The sequence below is a fragment of the Chiloscyllium punctatum genome, chromosome 6 (genome assembly GCF_047496795.1).
Source record: "Chiloscyllium punctatum isolate Juve2018m chromosome 6, sChiPun1.3, whole genome shotgun sequence".
NCBI classification, from domain to species: Eukaryota; Metazoa; Chordata; class Chondrichthyes; order Orectolobiformes; family Hemiscylliidae; genus Chiloscyllium; species Chiloscyllium punctatum.
The window spans coordinates 7091060-7112191 of NC_092744.1; the positions used below are offsets into that span (position 1 = coordinate 7091060).

The 21132-nt window shown below is 40.1% G+C and overlaps 1 protein-coding gene across 6 annotated transcripts in view; it reads left to right on the top strand.

Moving 5' to 3' along the window:
- The window catches only part of LOC140478693 (U2 snRNP-associated SURP motif-containing protein-like), an 83622-nt gene that overhangs the window by 12468 nt on the left and 50022 nt on the right, over positions 1 to 21132 (top strand). For 5 of the 6 annotated variants that reach the window (XM_072571989.1, XM_072571988.1, XM_072571992.1 and 2 more), the window contains 9 exons: positions 4050 to 4146; positions 8120 to 8234; positions 11651 to 11772; positions 13787 to 13854; positions 13964 to 14079; positions 15788 to 15820; positions 15904 to 15986; positions 16924 to 17089; positions 19741 to 19949. In XM_072571989.1, the coding sequence (XP_072428090.1) occupies positions 4090 to 4146; positions 8120 to 8234; positions 11651 to 11772; positions 13787 to 13854; positions 13964 to 14079; positions 15788 to 15820; positions 15904 to 15986; positions 16924 to 17089; positions 19741 to 19949 (969 nt within the window). In that variant the 5' untranslated portion in view covers positions 4050 to 4089. The remainder of the gene's footprint in view (positions 1 to 4049; positions 4147 to 8119; positions 8235 to 11650; positions 11773 to 13786; positions 13855 to 13963; positions 14080 to 15787; positions 15821 to 15903; positions 15987 to 16923; positions 17090 to 19740; positions 19950 to 21132) is intronic. The other variant, XM_072571993.1, reaches the window with a different exon arrangement.

Below are 21132 nucleotides of genomic sequence, written 5' to 3' on the forward strand. Positions count from 1 at the left end.
ATAAATGACGTGTGGAAGTACAGGTGAAACTTTGATGGATGTGGAAGGCTCCTTTGGGGCCTTGGATGGAGGTGAGAGGAGAGGTGTGGGCACAGGTTCTGGAATTCCTGTAGTGGCAGGGGAAAGTATCAGGAGGAGAGGATGGGTTGTTAGGGTACGTGGACCTGACGAGGGAGTCACGGAGGGAACGGTCTTTGCAGAAAGCGGATGGGATGGGGAGGGAAATATATTCCTGGTGGTGGGGTCCATTTGTAGGTGGCAGAAATGTCGATGGATGATGCAATTTATGCGGAGGTTGGTGTGGTGGAAGGTGAGAACCAGGGGATTCTGTACTTGTTGCGGTTGGAGGGGTGGGGTTCGAGAGTGGAGGTGTGGGACTTGGATGAGATGCATTGGAGCGCATCTTCAACCACGTGGAAGGGGAAATTTCGGTCTTTAACGAAGGAGGCCATCTGGTGTGTTCTGTGGTGGAACTGGTCCTCCTCGGAGCAGATGCAGTGGAGGTGGAGGAATTGGGAATACGGGATAGCATTTTTGCCGGAGGTAGGATGGGAGGAGGTGTAATCCAGGTAGCTGTGGGAATCGGTGGGTTTGTAAAAAATGTCAGTGTTGCGTTGGTCATCATTGATGGAGATGGAGATGGAGAGGTCCAGGAAAGGAAGGCAGGTGTCAGAGATGGTCTAGGTGAATTTAAGGTCGGGGTGGAATGTGTTGGTGAAGTTGATGAACTGTTCAACCTCCTCGTGGGAGCACGAGGTGGTGCCAATGCAGTCATCAATGTAACAGAGGAATAGGTGGGGAGTGGTGCTGATGTAACTCTGAAAGATGGACTGTTCTATGTAGCCGACAAAGAGCCAGGCATAGCTGGGGCCCTTGCAGGTGCCTATGGCTACCCCTTTCGTCTGGAGGAAGTCTGAGGATTCAGAGGAGAAATTGTTGAAGGTGAGGACCAGTTCAGTCAAATGAATGAGTGTCAGTGAAACGGTACTGGTGGGGACATCGGGAGAGGAAGAAACGGAGGGCTTGTAGGCCATGGTCATGGCGAATGGAAGTGTAGAGGGTTTGGATGTCCATGGTGAAGATGAGGCTTTGGGGGTCGGGGAAATTGATGTCTTGGAGGAGGTGGAGGGCGTGCGTGGTGTCCTGAATGTATGTGCAGGGTTCCTGGGCCAGGGGGGATAGGACAGGATCGAAGTAGGTGGAGATCAATTCGGTGGATCAGGAGCAGGCTGAGATAGTAGGTCGGCCGGGATAGTCAGGCTTGTGGATCTTGAGTAGGAGGTAGAATTGGGCAGTGTGGAGGTTCTGAACTATGAGGTTGGAAGCTGTGGGTGGGAGATCTCCTGAGGTGATGAGATTGTGAATGGTCTGGTCGATGATGGTTTGGTGATGGGGGGAGTGGGGTCATGGTCAAGGGGGCGGTAGGAGGACGTGTTTAGCTCCCATTCCACCTCGAACTCCAGCTGCACTCCAAGTCCGAGCTCCCATCCCTGCCCTGTCTTCACCATTCCCCCAGACCTCCCCCTCACTGAGAAGAAACATTTAGTCCTCAGTAAAGGCCTCACTTTTTATCCCTCTATGGTCCCAGATGAATGAATTCAACACCCGCTGCCACCTTAAACGTTTCTTCCTCTGCCTCCGCCTCCGTGCCCACTTTTTTAACCAAGACACCCGCCCACCCACTGAGGACCCCTCCTCCTGCCTCCAACACACCCCCTCCACCTGGACACCCCGTGCTGGCCTGCTACCCGCCCTTGACCTCTTCATTTCAAACTGCCGCCATGACATCGACCATCTCAACCTCCAACCGCCTCACCCACTCCAACCTTTCGCCCTCACAACAGGCAGCCCTCCTCTCCCTCCAATCCCAACCTCACCATCAAACACGCAGACAAAGGGGATGCAGTGGTAGTTTGGTGCACCAACCTCTACCCAGCTGAAGCCAGGCGCCAACTTGAAGACACCTCCTCCTATGACTGCATCGGCGCCACCTTGTGCTCCTTTGAGGAGGTCAAACAATTCATCAACTTCACCAACACATTCCACTCTGACTTTAAATTCACCTGGTAAAAGCAAATTACTGCGGATGCTGGAATTTGAAACCAAAAGAGAAAATGCTGGAAAATCTCAGTAGGTCTGGCAGAATCTGTAAGGAGAGAAAAGAGCTGATGTTTCGAGTCTAACTGACCGCTTTGACAAAGGGTCAGTTAGACACGAAACGTCAGCTGTTTTCTCTCCTTCCAGATGCTGCCAGACCTGCTGAGATTTTCCAGCATTTTCTCTTTTGGTTTAAATTCACCTGGACCATTTCTGACTATTCCCTCCCTTTCCTGGACCTCTGTCTCTATCAACGATGACCGACTTAACACTGACATTTTTTACAAACCACCGACTCCCACAGCTACCTCCGGCAAAAGTGCTATCCCGTATTCCCAATTTCTCCGCCACATTTCCTCCCAGGAGGACCAGTTACACCACAGAACACACCAGATGGCCTCCTTCATTAAAGACCAAAATTTACCCTCCCATGTGGTTGAGGATGCACTCCAAAGTATCTCATCTACGTCCTGCACCTCACCCTCTAACCCCACCCATCCAACTGCAGCAAGGACCGAACCCCGCCCCGGCCTTCACCTTCTAACCTACCAACCTCCGCCTAGATTGCATCATTCACCGATATTTCCACCACCAACAAATGGACCTCACCACCAGGGAATTATTTCTCTCCCCACCACTTTCAGCAAAGACCAATTCCTCCCCGACTACCTGGTCAGGTCCATGCCCCCTTAGAACCCACCTTCCCCTGCTACCGCAGGAATTGCAAAACCTGTGCCCACACCTCCCCTCTCACCTCCACCCAAGGCCCCAAAGGAGCCTTCGACATTCATCAAGGTTTCACCTGCACTTCCACGCGTCATTTATTGTTTCCGATGCTCCCATTCGGTCTCCTCTACATTGGGGAGACTGGACACCTTCTCGCAGAGTGCTTCAGAGAACATCTCCGGGACACCCGCACCAATCAACCCCACTCACCATGGCCCAATATTTCAACTCTTTTCCCCCCCCCCCCCCCCCCCCAACTCTGCTGAGGACATGCAGGTCCTGTGCTGCCTCCATCACCACTCCGTCACCACCCAACGCCTGGAGGAAGAATGCCTCATCTTATGCCTCGGGAACCTTCAACCCCAGGGCATCAATGTGGACTTCACCAGCTTCCTCATTTCCCTTACCCCAGTTCCAACCTTCCAGCTCAGCCCTGTCCCACCTGTCAGTCTTCCTTCCCACCTATCTGCCCCACCCTCCTCTCCGACCGATCACCTTCACCCCCACTTCCATCCACCTATTGCACTCTCAGCTACCTTCTCTCCAGCCCCACCCCCCTCCCTCCCATTTATCTCTCCACCCCTGCGGCTCCCAGCCTCATTCCTGATTAAGGCTTCCAGCCTGAAACGTCGATTCTCCTGCTCCTTGGATGCTGCATGACCTGCTGTGCTTTTCCAGCACCCCACACTCTCGTACTGGGTGCGGTAGATCTGAACCAAACAGGAGAGATTTTGTTAAACACTACTTTTAGAAAATAAAATTATGGACCATTGTTATTTGTCAGTTGTTGATCATACTTCTATATTTTTATGTAATTTTGAGCCACATTGCTGTTAAAAAAAAACTGAATTCTGGTGGAGGTAAGTAGCGAATATAAATGTTAGAATTGCACAGCATGGCTCTCATCTTCTGCAAAGAAAAATATGGGGTGTATTTTTCGTCTGAACTGGATTCTGATGAAGGGTTTTTATCAAAAATTGACCTGTTTTGTCGTTAACAGAAAACTTCTTTTATTTTTCTTATTTCTAACTGTTAACTTGTATGGTACTGCAAATCTATGTAATACCTGTAGTTTCTGTGGATAAAGTTAATGTCTATTTTATGAATTTAGCTACTAGCATTACTTGCATGTTTAATTCTGTGTAAAGTTCAGAATTCATGAGGATTTCATTCTAGATATTTACTAGTCGTCAGTGATGAAGATCATCTTGTTTTCTCTTCCCCAGTGTGTTTCTGATTAATTAACTAAACTAGAGCCCTGACAAAATGACTGCCCCAAAGAGGACTCTCAGTAAAAAGGAGCAGGAGGAAATTAAAAAGAAGGTATGAAATCTCTAGAATATATGGAAGGCAGATCAGGGGGAAAATACTTAAAAAAAAGGAAAATACTACAAATCTGAGTTGTGAAAGATGTTCTGAAAACGTACAGTGGGTATGTTAGATCTGAAAACAGAAAAAATAGTTTTGCCAAATGGTCTAAACTTTTCTCAATGAATCAAATTCCTTTTCAGCAGCTTTGGTTTTTCATATTTTTCATATTAGTTATAAATATTTAGCAAGTGTGTCATATTTTACCTCCCATACTTGAGTTGCTTATCAACCTGGTCAGATATTTAGTTTGCAGTTTTTTTTAAAAAAAACAACTTTATACTGGGAACAGAATTCCCTCATTATTGATTGTACATTCAATATCCTGAAGAATATCTTTTTCTCTGTTTTCCAGATTTCTTTGAACTTTTCTTGAGGGACTGATTCAATAAAGAGTTATTTTAAACAAATGTTCTTTATTTCCTGCATTGATTGTTCACTGACTTTGGAGGGAAGCGAGGATGCTGTCGTGATTTAGCTATCTTTTCCTAATCCAATGTCTGATATTCTGCATTTTATGACAAGGATCACTGGTGATCAGTGATTGTACTTTTTTTTGTTCAAACCTCCACAATCCTGATAAATAAATCTGTAAGCAAGGAGTTTGCAGAAACAAATCAGTCTGTGAGCATTGTAGTTGTGTCCCTGCATCTAGTTTGGAAGTCTAGGATTGTCATAATGTGTCCAAACAAGTTGATGGAAAATATTTTTTTTCACCAAAACTCCATTCAAACCAGGATCATCTAATTAGGCACAGGTCTGGGTACTTAGGTCTACATGGCTCCAGTTGTTGTATTTTTTTAGTTCGCTGTTAAGGAACAAGCATAAGATTATAAGATATTGATGCAAAATTAGACCATTTGGCTCATCGAGTCTGCTCTGCCATTCGATTGTGACTGACGTGTTTCTCAACTCCATTCACCTGCTTTTTCCCTGTAACCCTTCATCCCTTTACTAACCAAGAAGTTATCTAGCTCTGCCTTAAGTGCCCTCAATGACTTTGCCACAGAAGGTAGTGGAGGCCATGAGTTTCACAGATTCACCTCCCTCTAGCTGAATGAAGAAACTGCTCCTCAACTCACACCTAAAGGGTCATCCCTTCACTCTGAGGCTGTGCCCTCTGGTCCCAGTCCCTTTACAAGTGGAAACATCTTCTCCATGTACACTCTGTCGTACCAAAATATGTGCAAACAGATTCAAGAGCAGTTTCTTCCCTGCAGTTCTCTGACTTCTGAGTGGACCTCTCATACATGAGAGTTGACCTTTCTCTGCACCTTCTCTGTAGCTGTAAAATATATTCTGCATTCTATTCTATTACCCTCATGTATGTATGTAAGGTGTGATTTGTCTATACAGTATAGAAACAATACTTTTCACTGAATCTCTGTACATGTGACAATGGTAAATCAAAGCAAATGAAACTCTATCCTGGCCTGTCAGTATTCTGTAAGTTTCAATCAGATACCCCCTCATCCTTCTAAACTCCATTAAGTACCGACCCATAGTCCTCAACCGCCATTCGTATGAGAAGCCCCTTTCATGCCCGGCATCATTGATGCAGACCTCCTCTGGACCCTGTCCAAGGCCAGCGCATCATTCCTTAGATCAAGGGTCCAAAACCACTCATAGTATTCCAAATGCATCTGATTTGAGACTTGTACAGCCTCAGCAGTACATCCTTGCTCTTGTATTCTAGCCCTCTTGAAATGAAAGTTCCATTCGCATTTGTCACCTGCCAACTGAATCTGCATGTGCACCTTAAGAGAATTCTGAAAAAGGACTTCAATATCCTTTTGTGCTTCCTGATTTCCAAAACCTTTTCCTGTTTAGAAAATAGTCTACACTTCTATTGTTTCTACAAAGGTGCATAACCTTAATTTTCCCATATTGTGTTCCATCTGCTCGCTCTTTGACCCTGTCCAAGTCCTTCTGCAGCCTTCCCACTTCCTTAATATTACTGTCCCTCCATCTATGTGTCATCTGCAAAACATAGCGACAACGCCCTGACTTCCTTCATCCAGATTGTCAATGCATACAGTGAATAGTTGTGATCCCAATACAGACCCCTGCAAAACTCCATTACCCACTGGCTGCCATCCTGAAAAAGACCCATTTTTTTCCTACTCTGTCTTTTGCTTGTTAGCCTATCATCTATCCATGCCAGTACCTTAACCCTAAAACCATGGACTCTGACCTTATTTAGCAGCCTCCTATGCAGCCTCTTAGTGAAGATTTTCCGGAAATTCAATTAGATCATGTCCCTGGCTCTCCTTTGTCTAATTTGGTCATTATCTCTTCAAAGAATTCTAACAGATTTGTCAGGTATGACCTTCCCGTGACAAAGCTGTGCTGACTCAGTCCTATTTTACCATGCACTTCCAAGTAGTCTGCAATCTCCTTCCTGAATAATGGACTCTAAAATCTTACCAACAACTGAGGTCAGGCTAACTGGCCTCCAGTGTCCTATCTTCTGTCTCCCTCCCTTCTTAAACGGAAGTGTTACATTAACCATTTTGCAGTCCTCTGGGATCCACCCTGACTGCAGTAATTCCTGAAAGATCACCACCTTTACAATCTCCTCAGCTATCTCCCTCCGAACTCTGGGGTGTGTTATGGAACAGTGCAAAGCCCCTCGAAATATCGTAAGAAGATAGCCTAGACCCTAATCTTTTCTCATTTTAGAGGTAAGTGTAAGGCATTGTGTTTCAAATGCAGTTTGATTGGCCAGACTACTAGGCTTGAAACAAAACATGCTTTATTCTTACACTATATGTAAAATACAGACAAAATAAAAGAATTGGCTTAACTTTAATTATCGATGCTTAACAAAATAATATATGTTAATCACTGCTAATTAACTGTTCCAATCTAGTAACATACCATATCATGCCTTTGGCAAAGGCAAATTCAGTAAAATAGATTGTCTCACATACAATTCTGGCAGGAAGAGAAACTCAGCTTTTAGCTGTAGCAGTGAGGAATAAGAGCTTCCACATGCAGTTTCACGACCACAGTAACTGCTACTGAAGGCTGAAACTGAAAAAAATCCTGTTCTATAGAAACCCATTCAGGCTGCTTCTATTGTTCCAACTTTAAAAACAAAGCCGAAGGCCTCGCAAGTTGTCTATTAGCTTTGGGGCAACTGATCGGCATCTCTGTCTCAATTTCTCTTCTTTTTCAAAAAAAAGGACAAAATACATCATAGTATTGTCACAGGTATAGTCCACCTTCAGTTCCCCAGCACCTTCTCCTTAGTGACACGTAGACTCACCCCTGTGCCCGACTGTCTTGAAGTTCTGGTATGTTGCTAGTGTCTTCCACTGTGAAAACTGATGCACAGTATCTATTCAGTTCCTCTGTCATTTCTTTGTTCCCCATTACTGCTTCTGCAGCCTTGTTTTCCAGTGGTCCAATGCCTACTCTTGACTCTTTCTAATTTTTTAGATATCTAAAAGAAGTATTCATAGTATTAATAGCAAGGATAATGTAATAAATGATGCATGTACTTTTTTCTTCATTTTCAAACAAATCTTTAGATTTCCTCTTTCTCTGTTTTACATTAATTTTTGCATGTTTTAAGTATATGTGCATATGTAGAATCATACAGCATGCAAACAGACCCTTTGGTCCGACCAGTCCAATGAGGAACTTAATCCCAAACTAAACTAGTCCCACCTGCCTGCTCCTGGCCCATATCCCTCCAATGTTTCCTATTTATGTACCTATCCAAATGTCTTTTAAATGTTGTAATTGTACCCACATCACAACTTCCTCAGGAATTTCATTCTATTCACTGTCAAATACCAATATTGAAACCAATAGTGCATGTTTCTTATTGGCTATATAATCTTAAGTGTACTTTTTGTGAAACAGTGAATAAAAATAAGGTCACAAATGTAAGAGACTAATCTTAAATACTTTCCTTCAGGAAGATGAAAAGGCAGCTGCTGAAATATATGAGGAATTTTTGGCCTCCTTTGAGGGTGCTGACTCCAGTAAAGTAAAAGCGTTTGTTAGAGGTGGCATCGTAAATGCGACAAGAGGTGAGTATAGGAACTGTCTGCAAATTGTTTTTCAATGATTTAGGTGAAATACAACTTTATTAAAATTGGCTATATAAGAAGTCCTTTCACAGTCAGATTACAACAGGATCTACCTTAGATTGCAACAGGATCTTGATCAGATGGGCTAATGGGCTGAGAAGTGGCAGATGGAGTTTAATTCAGATAAATGCGAAGTGCTGCATTTTGGCAAAGTAAATCTTAGCAGGACTTATACACTCAATGGTAAGGTCCTAGGGAGTGTTGCTGAACAAAGAGACCTTGGAGTGCAAGTTCAAAGCTCCTTGAAAGTGGAGTTGCAGGTAGATAGGATAGTGAAGGCGGCGTTTGGTATGCTTTCCTTTATTGATCAGAGTATTGAGTACAGGGGTTGGGAGGTCATGTTGCGGCTGTGCAGGACATTGGTTAGACCACTATTGGAATATTGTGTGCATTTCTGGTCTCCTTCCGATCGGAAAGATGTTGTGAAACTTGAAAGGGTTCAGAAAAGATTTCCAAGGATGTTGCCAGGGTTGGAGGATTTGAGCTTTGGGGAGAGGCTGAACAGGCTGGGGCTGTTTTCCCTGAAGCATCGGAGGCTGAGGGGTGACCTTATAGAGGTTTACAAAATTATGAGGTGCATGGATAGGATAAATAGACAAGGCCTTTTCCCTGGGGATTCCAGAACTAGAGGGCATAGGTTTAGGGTGAGAGGGGAAAGATATAAAAGAGACCTAAAGGGCAGCTTTTTCACACAGAGGGTGGTACGTGTATGGAATGAGCTGCCAGAGGATGTGGTGGAGGCTGGTATAATTGCAACATTTAAAAGGCATTTGGATGGGTATATGAATAGGAAGGGTTTGGAGGGATATGGGCCGGGTGCTGGCAGGTGGGACTAGATTGGGTTGGGATATCTGGTCGGCATGGACGGGTTGGACTGAAGGGTCTGTTTCCACGCTGTACATCTCTATGACTCTAATTAGGGTAGGTTATTTTGCGATGCAGATGTCAAGGCTTGAACTTCTTTTCCCTGGTAAAACTCCAATTTTTTTCCATATAGGTAAGAATTTATTCCGATAAAGACAATGTGGTTTTGGTTTATGTGATCATTCAATGGGTTCAAAGAGTTTTAGGATCTTTTCACTCTTCTGATATTTAATTCCAGCTTTGCTTTGGAAATGTTTATGATGTTGTTTGCAAGTTTATTTTAACTTCTAACCAATTTTATAATCTTTAAAAGAAATCCCAATTAATAATCAATAGAGTTTCAAGGAGAAGGGATATCTCCAGCCAGACTTAATAACTTGCATCCTGGAGAGAGAGAGAGGCACATAGTTTCATGGAGCTGCTTCACAAAGCTGCTCTGCGGAATCTGAATTTAGCAGTTAGTTGACAGTAAGGTGTGTATGTGATGTTCGACCTGGGTTCTAAAACACTAAGATAATTGACACTTCGGAGGAGGAGCAGTTATACAGAGTATTTCTTAAAATAAAGGAGGTTGCAAAGTGTCAATGTGGAAAGGGACCATGGTGACCTTGTTGATAAATCAATGAAGGCTAACATGCAGGTGCAGCACACTATTGGGAAGGCCAATGAACATTATCATTTCTTGCAAGGGGATTAAAGTATAGGAGTAGTGAAATTTTGCTTCGTTTGTATATGAAATTGGTTAGACTGCACCTGGAGTACTGTGTCTCCTCATTCTAGGAAAGACGATATTGCCATAGACGGAGTGCAACAAAAGTTTACCAGACTTGTTCCCAGTTTGGTAAAACTGTCCTCTGAAGTGAGGTTGGGCAAACTGGGGCTGTATCCACTGGAGGTTTGAAAAATGGTCGTTGATCTCATTGAAACCTAAAGTAATATACAGGTTAGTTGCAGGTAAGATGTTTCATCTGGTTGGGAAGTTTAGAACCAGGGCAGGGCCAATTTAAAGATAGCCCTATAATGCTTGTGTCTGAGATGAGGGATTTATTTACACACAGGGTTATAAACCTTTGGGAGTATCTATCCTAGAGGGCTGCGGAAGGTCAGTCTTTGTGTATGTGGAAGGTAGACGTTGTTAGACCTCTGATTACCATTGGCATGAACGATGATGGGAATGAACTGGGTGAAAAGCATTGATGTTTACTCAGTCTTGATCATATCAAATGGCAGGGAAGGCTCAACAAGTTGAACGGACTACTACTTCTCTTGTGTTTCTAGTTCTTGCGATGCTTGGCATACAGTTAATGGCAGGATCCTGACAGCACTAATGTACAAAGGGATCTTGGGGTTCAAGTCCATAGCTCCCTGATTTTGAAGATTTAATGACTCTGAGAAGTGCACGATATAATTTGTTATCTGATTGTGCGGGTAATCTGAAATTTGCCTGTTTTAAAGTTCTTCTATTCCTATTGAAGCCTGTTAGTGATCCATGTTCAAGCTGAACAAAATGGAGGTGCAGTAAGAAAGAAAGTGTATGGCAAGTTGTCTGTTAAAAGATGATCTGGAAATTTAATTTGTTGGAGCTCTGTGTTGACTTGCCTTGTACAAGTTGATCAGGATGGAAACCTGGGTACCAGTCATCCTATGAAAAGACAAACAAAAAATTCTCAATCATTTGGAATCTCAAATTATCAAGTTGTCTTACTCCTCCAACAATTCTAAAAAGCATTATGTATGTTGACTTAATTGAAGTTTGAAATTACTAGAGTCTCGTCAGGAGCTGTGGTCAGTTTTTTTAAGATGCTCCAGCCAGGTGATGTATGACCTGTAGTATGTCATGAAATTCTGACACAACATGCTACAACTAGCAACAAAAATTTCTCATTCCTCCCCACAGCTTTTATTCACTTATTTATATACAGACTCTGCCTGCTCAGGCTTATTACTGGCAACAGAGCCTTTTCTCAGGACTTGATAATGACAGACTCCATGATCACCTGTGCAGTCCATCTGTTGTCTGCCTTCTACCTCCACACCCAGTGCAGAGTAACTTTCCTTTAAACCTATCAGCAAATAATTTTTGGACCAAGGAATCAGAAAACACAAAGTCACTGACATGCTCCTTGTGATAAATCCCCTTTGTCAAATGGCAGACTTTGAACTACCATGGTTTATGAAATGACAGGACCTCTGTGTAGCCAACCTCCATTGTTGTAGCTTCAGTCAAAAGCACATTATGCACATGTGGAGAGACCCACAAACAATGTTTCAGTTATTGATGACCTTCCCTCCTACTGGTTGAACAGTGGATTAATCACCTTAAACTCAACAAATGAGGTTTGGTTCAGCAATTCTATATTTGCTAAATGAATAAATGAAATAATCATGACTTATGCTAGTTTGTTAGCTGGCAATCATCAACTGATGCAGTTGTATTCAGTGCCACATTTGAACTTAGCAATTATTTCATAAGGTTTTGTTTTCACACTTAGAAGAACGATTGGAGGAACAGAAAGGAAAATTGTATAAACCTTCCACACGGGTTCCAGAGGTAAAGAGTTTAGTACCAGAGAAATCATCTTCACCATCTTTCACATCAGACCCCAAGAAGCCAGTAAGTATCTGATATTGATCATTGTATAATTAATGAATCCTGATAAGTTAATTTTTTTTCTAAGTTTGCAGAATGTGGAACTGTGCATAGCTCCAGATAATCTTTACAGATTGTATGACACTACAATAATGCTATAAACTGGGTCATCACACTGGAATTCTCCTATACAGAGATAATTTATAAACTAGTCCCTGCATCAAGTTTTCATCCAACCATTCTGCAGTTGGCCAGTGCAGACAAGATGCTTTTTTTTTAAGGGAGGGTGGAGAAGTTAGACAGTTTTCATGGGAATTAAAAAGTGTAAATTTATTGGATTTGATATGTTGCCACATGCTTTCTAATCTTTCCTCAAACGACAGTATTAGTTGAGGGGTTGGAAGTAAATCTTTAGCCTAATCCCTCAAGTTAAACTGAAACTTTAAAAACTAAAAGTGTTAATCAAAATGTACTTAATGACTTTCTTGGATTACTGTATTGACTCGATTAATTTATCTTGGTTAGTGCAGTAAATCATTCAGGATGTTTACTGACCACTGTTTGAAGTGCATGTGTTCTCAACTCGTCTAACTGACAAAAGTGTCCATTTAGAAGACGTAAGATTTAGGAACAGGAATAGGTCACTTGGTCCATCTGTTCTGCTCTGCCATTTAATTAGACCATGGCTGAGCTGATAATTTTCAACTCCACTTTACTGCCTTTTTGATAACCCTTGATTCCCATACTAATCAAAAACTTGTCTATGTCAGCCTTCAATATTCTTAACACCCAATCTCAGCATCACGCTGCAATAAATAATACCACAGAATCACTCACTGCCCTCCTGAGAAGAAATTCCTTCTCATCACTGTCTTAAATGGGTGACCCCTATTATGTGATAATTTCCCTTCGGTCCTGGCCTCCCTCATTAGAAAACAACCTCTCTGCATCTAACCTGTCTAGCTCCATAAGAATCATCTTTGTTTCAATAAGGTTGCACCTCATTATTCTAAATTCCAATGAGTACAGGCCCAACTGTCCAATCTACATGATTTCATCTCATATGAAAATTTCTCCATGCCAGCGTATCAGCCAAATAAAACTTATCTGGACAGACGCCAATGTCTGTATATCTTTCCTTTAGATGAGTGGACCAAAACTGTTCACCAGTATGCTCAATTTGGTGTAACTAATGTCCTGTATAACTTTAGCAGAACATTCCTATTTTTATGCTTCATTCCCTTTGGAATGAAGACCACCGGTCCATTTGCCTGCACTATTACCTGCTGGACTTGTATGCTAGCTTTTTGTGTTTTATGCACAAGGATTTCTAAATTTCTTTGTGCTGTACATTTCTCCATTTCAGTAATTATGCAACTTCCCTATTTCTTCATGTCAAAATGCATAACCTTATATTTTCCCACATATTCCATCTGCTAAGTTTTTACCCACACTATTAACCTGTCCACATCCCTCTGTGTGGAAAGTCATTCATTGAACATGGAGCACTTTAAACATGTTATTTTGATCTTTAAAACAAGCAGAGACTGATTCTTTATTCAGTGGTTAAAGGGTTTTGCCATCTCCCAGTTAGGATTAATTCAAAAGTTGTGGGTTCAAACCCTACCTCAGAAATTGAATGCGTGAGCGAACCTGAAAGTTTAGTAGTATGGCACTGCTAGGTTACTATAGGTGTTGCAAAAGATCCCATTTACTGTTCAGAAAGTGTGGTATTTTTTCAGTTGTGACTAACACACTTGCAAACAGGTGAAAACATTCAGCCTCTCATACCTGTTTCGCCGTTTCATGATAGCATTGCTGATTAATACCTTAATTTCTTCCATTTTCCTTGAATCTAGGTCTTGTTATACTCTTTTCTGAACAACCAAGCTCTGGATCAAAATTAATTTAGCTGGCATCTAATGCATTTTGTGTATTTCATATTTTATCACCCCGTGCAGGCAGATGTATTTCCTGACTTCTGAATTACAATTGAATTTTTCAATCAATTTCAATAATACTATTTGAATTCTTTTAGCCTTTAAAGAAGGGCGAAAAGGAGAAGAAAAAAAGTAACTTGGAGTTATTCAAAGAGGAATTAAAACAGTAAGTCAGCATTAGCCAATTTCAAAAAAGATGTTTTGATATCCTTTCTTAAATGAAGAGTTAAATCTATTAGCATTATTTGGAAAATATACTTTGGATATGGTTTTAGAATTCAAGAAGAACGTGATGAACGGCAGAAAACAAAAGTGGGTAAGGATGCTCCTTTCAGACCTAGTCGATTTGAGCCTCTGCCATCGGAAGAGTCGACACAAAATCGCCGCTCTTGTGAGTAAAATCTTGTACCAGAACTGTAAGCCAATCTAAAAAGGCTGATTTTTAATAATGGTTTGGGTCCTTTTAAGTCAGACTTGCAATCTTTTTATGTTCCATAAGTATATAAGCCTGTGAATCAGGAGCAATGCAGTTTAATTGTTGTTGATGGGGGTTGGTTTAGCTCAGTTGGCTGGATGGTTGGTTTGTGATGCAGAGTGGCATCAACAGCATGTGTTCAATTCCTGTATAGGCTGAAGTTGCCATGAAGGACTGTTCTTCCCAATCTCTCTCTCTCTCTCTCACCTGAGGTGTGGTGACCCTCCAGTTCAACCACCCACCATTGATAAAACTGTGGTGACTTTACCTTTTAGTGTTGCTAACTCTCCCAAGTTGTCACATGACATCTGAATTAACTTTATAATTGTTTTCCCACTGTCTAGTAACCATTGTGATTTAAAACTAAGCTTGGAAAATGTTCTAGTGAGTATTCAGGAAACAAAGATTCTCCCCACGATAGTGCATGTTTTAAGAAAAAAATCAGACTTTAATCAAAGTTTACACTGTTCCTTTAGTGTCCCACATAACATTCCACTTTTTTATTTTACAAATAACAGTTGAGTACATAATGCCAAGAAGTTAATGAAGAAAGTGCTGGAGCAGAAAGAAAATTTTGTCTGATGGTGGTACATTCTGGCAAATTGGCATATTCTCCCTTTTTAATAAAAGTCCGTTTGTAGCTATCTTTGATTTGCTGATTGAAGCATTGAGTTACTTTAATATTATAGTATTTTATTTTGAATGCCATTCTATACTGAAACACTAGGAGGTGCATGAGAGCAGTTTAAAATGCTACTACCTTAAGTGTTGAGCAGCTCTTCTGAGTATCCCTTAAGATTGTGATTTTTTTTGTTCAACATACCCTATTGAAATTCTGCCAAAAGGGTTAGTGGACACAAATTTTTACACATGAAAGAGTACCTTCATATCCAATTGTTGATGAATAGTTCATTTCATTTTTAATTCTAAATTTGAAGTGTTCCAAAATATCTTTGGCAAGTGTGCTGTGTAAAGTCAAGAAGAACACATAATCTTAAATTATATAACACTGCAAGCAGTGTAATAATCCACAGCTGGATTATGTGTAATAATCCACAGCTCCTGGTTTTCAATTCAGATTCTCTGATTGGAGAATATTTATGAATAGTTACAGGCCATTGAACCTAATAAATGTTTTGGACTCTTTTCCACATTTCCACCTACCTATCGATTTATCATGCATAACATTAATTCTTTTGCTGTCTTGATGGTCACTTTAGTGGCCTTCACTTGTCAATTGTATCTTGTTCATTTTTACTTGCTGGTGAGAAAATATTATACTTCCTGTTATTTTTAAAACTTGTGTACATACAATGATACAAATGTCAGTTGGCTGATGCATTTGGCAGTGGAATAACATTGTGTAGCAAGCACAGGAAAAACTGTAACACAGTTTATACTTGCCTGTGGAATTTTATCCAAGTGTTGTTTGGTTCATAGGAATAAAGAGGAAGTGGTTTGGTTCATTGGAATTCTGTTTTGGGTCTCCTTTATATTTGCATGAAATAGTTTTCCTGATCTTGGGGTAGGTACTGTTGATTTGTGGCTGTAGTACGTTTTGTACCTTAAGTCTTGCCCTTTTTGAAAGTAAACACACTGAACAAAATATTATGTCTCTTTCCAGCTGAATCTTCGAGGAGAAACAGGCAAACAAATGGTAACTATTGCTACAGCGTTTTTCAAAGTGTTAAACGTTCTTTCTTATACAATCTTATTTTACTAATTTGTTTTGTCTTTTAGCACTTGAGGAATTTACTCCTGGTTCTCATGATGCAGGCGATCCAACTACTACTAATTTATATATTGGTAACATTAATCCGAAGGTAATTAAAAAAAATGTTCTTAGTTACCCTGTCAAAGAGTCAAGCACAGTTTTAAATGGGAATTCTGAAGTAAATTATATTAGTGTGGTAAAATAAACAGTCATGTCAGACCTGTATTGATATAACCTGTCCATTGATTTAGTCTGGTTCTCTGGAATTTGAGTGGTCTGTGCTAAACGTACAGTTATGTTTATTTGCATCAGTTGGGTGTAACACTTGCATTTGGTTTGTTAGCTCTTGTTGCTGCTGATTTATCCCCGTTTGCTGCCTGTCCACCTGCTTTGAGCTCCATTTCTTGGGATTGGGCCTGCCTTTACATTTAAAATGTTGACTAAAATAAATAAATGAAAAACTAGTAATTGTAATGTGTATCTAGTGCATTTCATTTTTAAAAAACTACTAACAGAAACTTCAATCAAGTAAGAATAAACCATATGAGGTCTGGCCCATGTTTGAGTCCAGACCTACAACAATGTGGTTATTTACGTGCTCTCTGCAAAGACTCTTGGTCATTGGGACAGCTCCACATGGGATGTTTAGGGATGGCAACAAATTCTGACCAAGCCAGCATTTATGAATTTTTTTTATCTAAAATCATGGGATGGTGAATAAACTTGAAGAATATACAATTTTGCTAGAATACAGTAGTTGTGTCCAAGTTCACGAAACGGTACATTTTAAAAAGAGTTAATGACAAATTAATTTTAAGAACACTACTGAATTCTTTCAAAGGAGCTTTAATGTTTATTTGAAGCTACTTAATACATCTAGCATGACATACTTGTATTCTCACAGAGCATGAATATAAATTAATTTAAATTTATAGGTCTGAACGGTTTATACTGGTGAGAAGTTATTTTGCTGCTTTGTAGCAAATTATTTCATCTAATCACTAAATTTAGTTGGTTTACATAAAATGTTTCATTCTTACACACAGATGAATGAAGAAATGCTGTGTCAAGAGTTTGGACGCTTTGGTCCCTTGGCTAGTGTTAAAATTATGTGGCCCAGAACAGAAGAAGAAAGAGCCAGGGAGAGAAATTGCGGATTTGTAGCTTATATGAACAGGAGAGACGCTGAACGAGCTTTGAAAAATCTGAATGGTGAGATGTTAGAAATGAACTTGCTGTCTTATCAATGTGTAATCATGTGAGAAGTATTATTTTTGCAAAATGTGTTTTGTGTAATTATCAGGTTGAATTTCAGAAAATGATCAATTCTTTATGTATTCTGCACTGGCTACAATTTTACATGTATCTGTCTGTCTCACTTTTGTACCCTTGTGCTAAAATTTTGACTTTGTTCACAGTTGCTGTGATGCATTGTTGGCTGCTCCTCTTTACTCTTGTTCCTGTTGTGTCATATACTCGTTATGCTCTCTGCTTTGTGTAATTGGATGGATTTGGTGGCATTTTGATCTGTTGACTGAAGTATTACTATGTTTTTAAATTCCATTGTCTGGCAAAATATCAATTTCTGTTAGCAGGTTGTTTTAAAGTTGACTGCTTTCATTATACACTTTCCTCACTAATTACAGTCTTTAAGGGAGGTAACAGGTGAACGTATGAATTAAAAACAAGAGTCATCCAATCAGCCTTTCAAGTTTATTTTACCATTCAGAAAGATCAAGGTTGATCAGATTATGACCTCAACTCTGCATTCCTGCCTACTCTTGATAATATTTTCATCCCTTGCTGAATTTATATACCTCTGTCTGAAAAATCTTTAAAGATTCTGCTTCTCCCACCTTTTCGGAAAGAATTCCAAAGACTCATGACCATCCAAGTGAGAAAAAATTACGGAATCACAGTTTCAAATGGGTGATCTTGATTTTTAAAGAGTGACTCCTAGACTAGGTTCTCCACATCCATCTGTGAAGACTCTGCAGGATCTTGATCTTCCAATCAAAAACCCATTTATGCCTACTTTGTTTCCTGTTAGCCAGTCAATCTTCTGTTTATGCAATTATGCTTCCCCCTACACCATTTAGCTTTTATCTTTTGCAAAGCCTTTGTGTCACCATATCCAATGCCTTCTTAAAATCAACATACTGTATATCCACTATTCCCCTTTCAAACCGGTTTTACCTACTCAAAGAATTTCATCAGATTGGTCAAACATGAACTCCCTTTCAAAAAATACATTGACTCTGCTTGATTACCATGAACTTATCCAAGTGCTTGACTATAACTACATTAGTAACATCTTTTAACATTTTCACTGTAATAGATGATAAGCTGACTGCTAGTACCTTCCTGCTTTCTGTCTCAATTTTGAATAAGAAAGTTACATTTGCTACCTTATAATCTAATGGGACGGACTCTGAATCGAGGGAGATTTGGAAAATTAAAGCTAATGCTTCAACTATTTTGCACGCCACTTCTTTTAAGGCCCTAAGATGAAGTCTGTCAGGACCTGGAGGTTTGTCAGCATACGTCACCAACAATTCACTCAGTATGACATGTTTGATGATTGGCATTTTCCAGGGTTTCTCTCTCTTTTCCATTTCCCGATTTATTGTTATTTCTGGGGTGTTAATTTTCTCCTCTCTAATCAAGACTGATGAAAAATGCTTGTTTAGTTCATCTGTCACTCTCTTATTTTCCATTATGAATTCTTCAGTCTTGCTTTCTATAGGATTAATGCTCACTTTAACTTTTGCCATATTTAGTTATTTATAGAAACTCTCTTTTTATATTTCTGGCTAGCTTTCTTGCATACTCTAACCTTTCCCTCTTTATTAATGTTCTTAGTCATTCTTTGGACAGAATGGGGAAAAAAAGGCAATATTGTGACCTGTCTCTCTATATAAAACATGTTTCTCTTCATTTGATACTGTCTTTATAATTTCTGGTGAATCACAAATGCTAGCTTCGCATTTGGAATATTCCTTACTAATTGAAATGTAAGAGGTGTTTCTCCTCAGGCTTATCTGACCTTGGAACACCTTAACTATTGGGAACAATCCAGTGCAGTGATTGAGAAGGTTCAAACAGGCATACACTGGTAGCAACCAGTGGGGTGCAGAAAGCTCCATCTGTCACCTTTGAGCAGCCACAGCAAAGCAATTCTTACCCCATTTCATTCCAGATGTGTTGGTCACTGCTGTGGCTTTTAACATGCTTTCCTAAGTCGTCCTTTATGGTTGCAGGGTTAAACAAAAACTTGAAATAAATACTGGATGGGCAGAGGGGGAAAAAAAATGTTGTAGGATGAAGGCCACACAAATTGTGAAGAGACCAAAATGGAAAGAAGTAAGAAAGGCAGCAGTGATGGAAGTGCAGATGGTAGTTTTGAAAAAGTGAAATCAAAATGGGACTTGTAATTAATCAGAGTTATTTCCAGGGGCTCAATAGTTACGGTATTGTCACACCTTGGTACTGGTATAGTCCCAGGTTCCACAGGTGATTTAACACCACAGGTGGAAGAACTCTTTGTGTAAAGCAAATGTGGCGATAAAGCATGTAATGCTTGGAGGCTGACTCTTAACCAGCTGAAGAAAGTCAAAATTCCTCTGGTAATCTTACTTCCTAAGAACTGGTATGAGAGTATTGATTGAATTAAAAACCTATTTGTCCTCGTTCCTTTTCAACTGTGCATTTAGGATCAGAATACAGAGGTAGAATAGTGACATGTTGCTTAAAATTAGATTAGACATATCTTCAAAATAAACCAAAATGCTGTGCATTGATAGTTTTAAGTAGCACCTAACTCTGCATCCATACTTCAGTTTACAAAGTTTGTTCTCTTTTAGGGAAGATCATTATGGAATTTGAAATGAAGCTGGGTTGGGGTAAGGCTGTGCCTATTCCTCCTCACCCAATTTATATTCCACCTGCTATGAGGGAATTGACTCTACCACCACCCCCCTCTGGATTACCTTTCAATGCCCAACCACGGGAGAGGCTAAAGAATCCTACAACTCCAGTGATGCCACCGAAAAATCAAGATGATTTTGAAAAGGTAATTTGAAAAGTCTAGGTGAGGACACTGTTGGAATAGTTGTTACTGCAATTGAACTGTGTGTTTGCCAATCATGGTTTTAGGACAGAGTTCTAAATAAAAGTAAAATAAATGATAATGAACAGCATGATAAAGTTTTATTCAATTTGTCTTCTGCATTAGTTAGCACAATTTGCTAGCATTCAGGGATAGAAATCAACTTTTATATTTTGGGTCTAAACGAATGAATTTCTGCAAAGCTTTTAAAATGGGAGAGTGGTTGTTAGAGCTCGGTAATAGTGGTTAGAACCTGTAGACTAGCTAAATAGATTTCTGATACAAATATTAACACCCAGAGACCCTTAATTTTTAATTAAACCTCCCTTGTCCAATGAAAGGTATGAAAGAATAAATTTGTATTTATATAACACCTGAATTTTTTTTAAAGTGCAAGAGAATATGATCACTTTAACAGGGAATGAGAAAAAGACCATTCAACTCATCAAGCCCATTCTTTCCACAAGTCATACACAATTTACGTCTATGGGATTCTGCCCATTCACCTGAGGGAGCTTAGCAAAGTTTCTACTCGAGAAAAGACAACTCTGCAAATATCTAATCCCAAAACCTTATTAAGCGAACTTTGAGACCATCATAGTCTCTGTAAAATATATCTGTGCAAAATAGTGACATTTTAAATGTATCCTCCAGTAAGGGAGGGCGAGTTGTTTAAACCCTTGCTTTTTATTTTTTATTTCTGTTTGAAATCCTCTCTTGAGATAGAAATCTTGCATTTAGCTTTTAGTAATTTTCATTACTTACCCCAGACCCCAAATCCCATTTCTGCGTAAAATATCTGGTAGATGTTTACTTCCATCAGCTAGCCTTTTTCTTCGAAAAAGCTGCTGATGATTTCTCCAGTTTGAGTTTGACATGCATTAGCTGATTTTAAAAGTTATTCCTAAATACTCCGTTTTCTAATGAAATGCGCTACTACAGTACGGTGTTCCTAGTTTTTGACTTGGAGTACAGATAGTCAATGATATATAGAAGAACCTCGATTATCTGAACGAGATGGGCGTGCAGTATTTCATTCAGATAATTGATCATTCGGTTAATTGATTCAATGCCTCTTCTCTGGGACTCAGATTTCTGAAGTTAACTTTTTCCTCGCTCTGAAAATGTGTTGCTGGAAAAGCGCAGC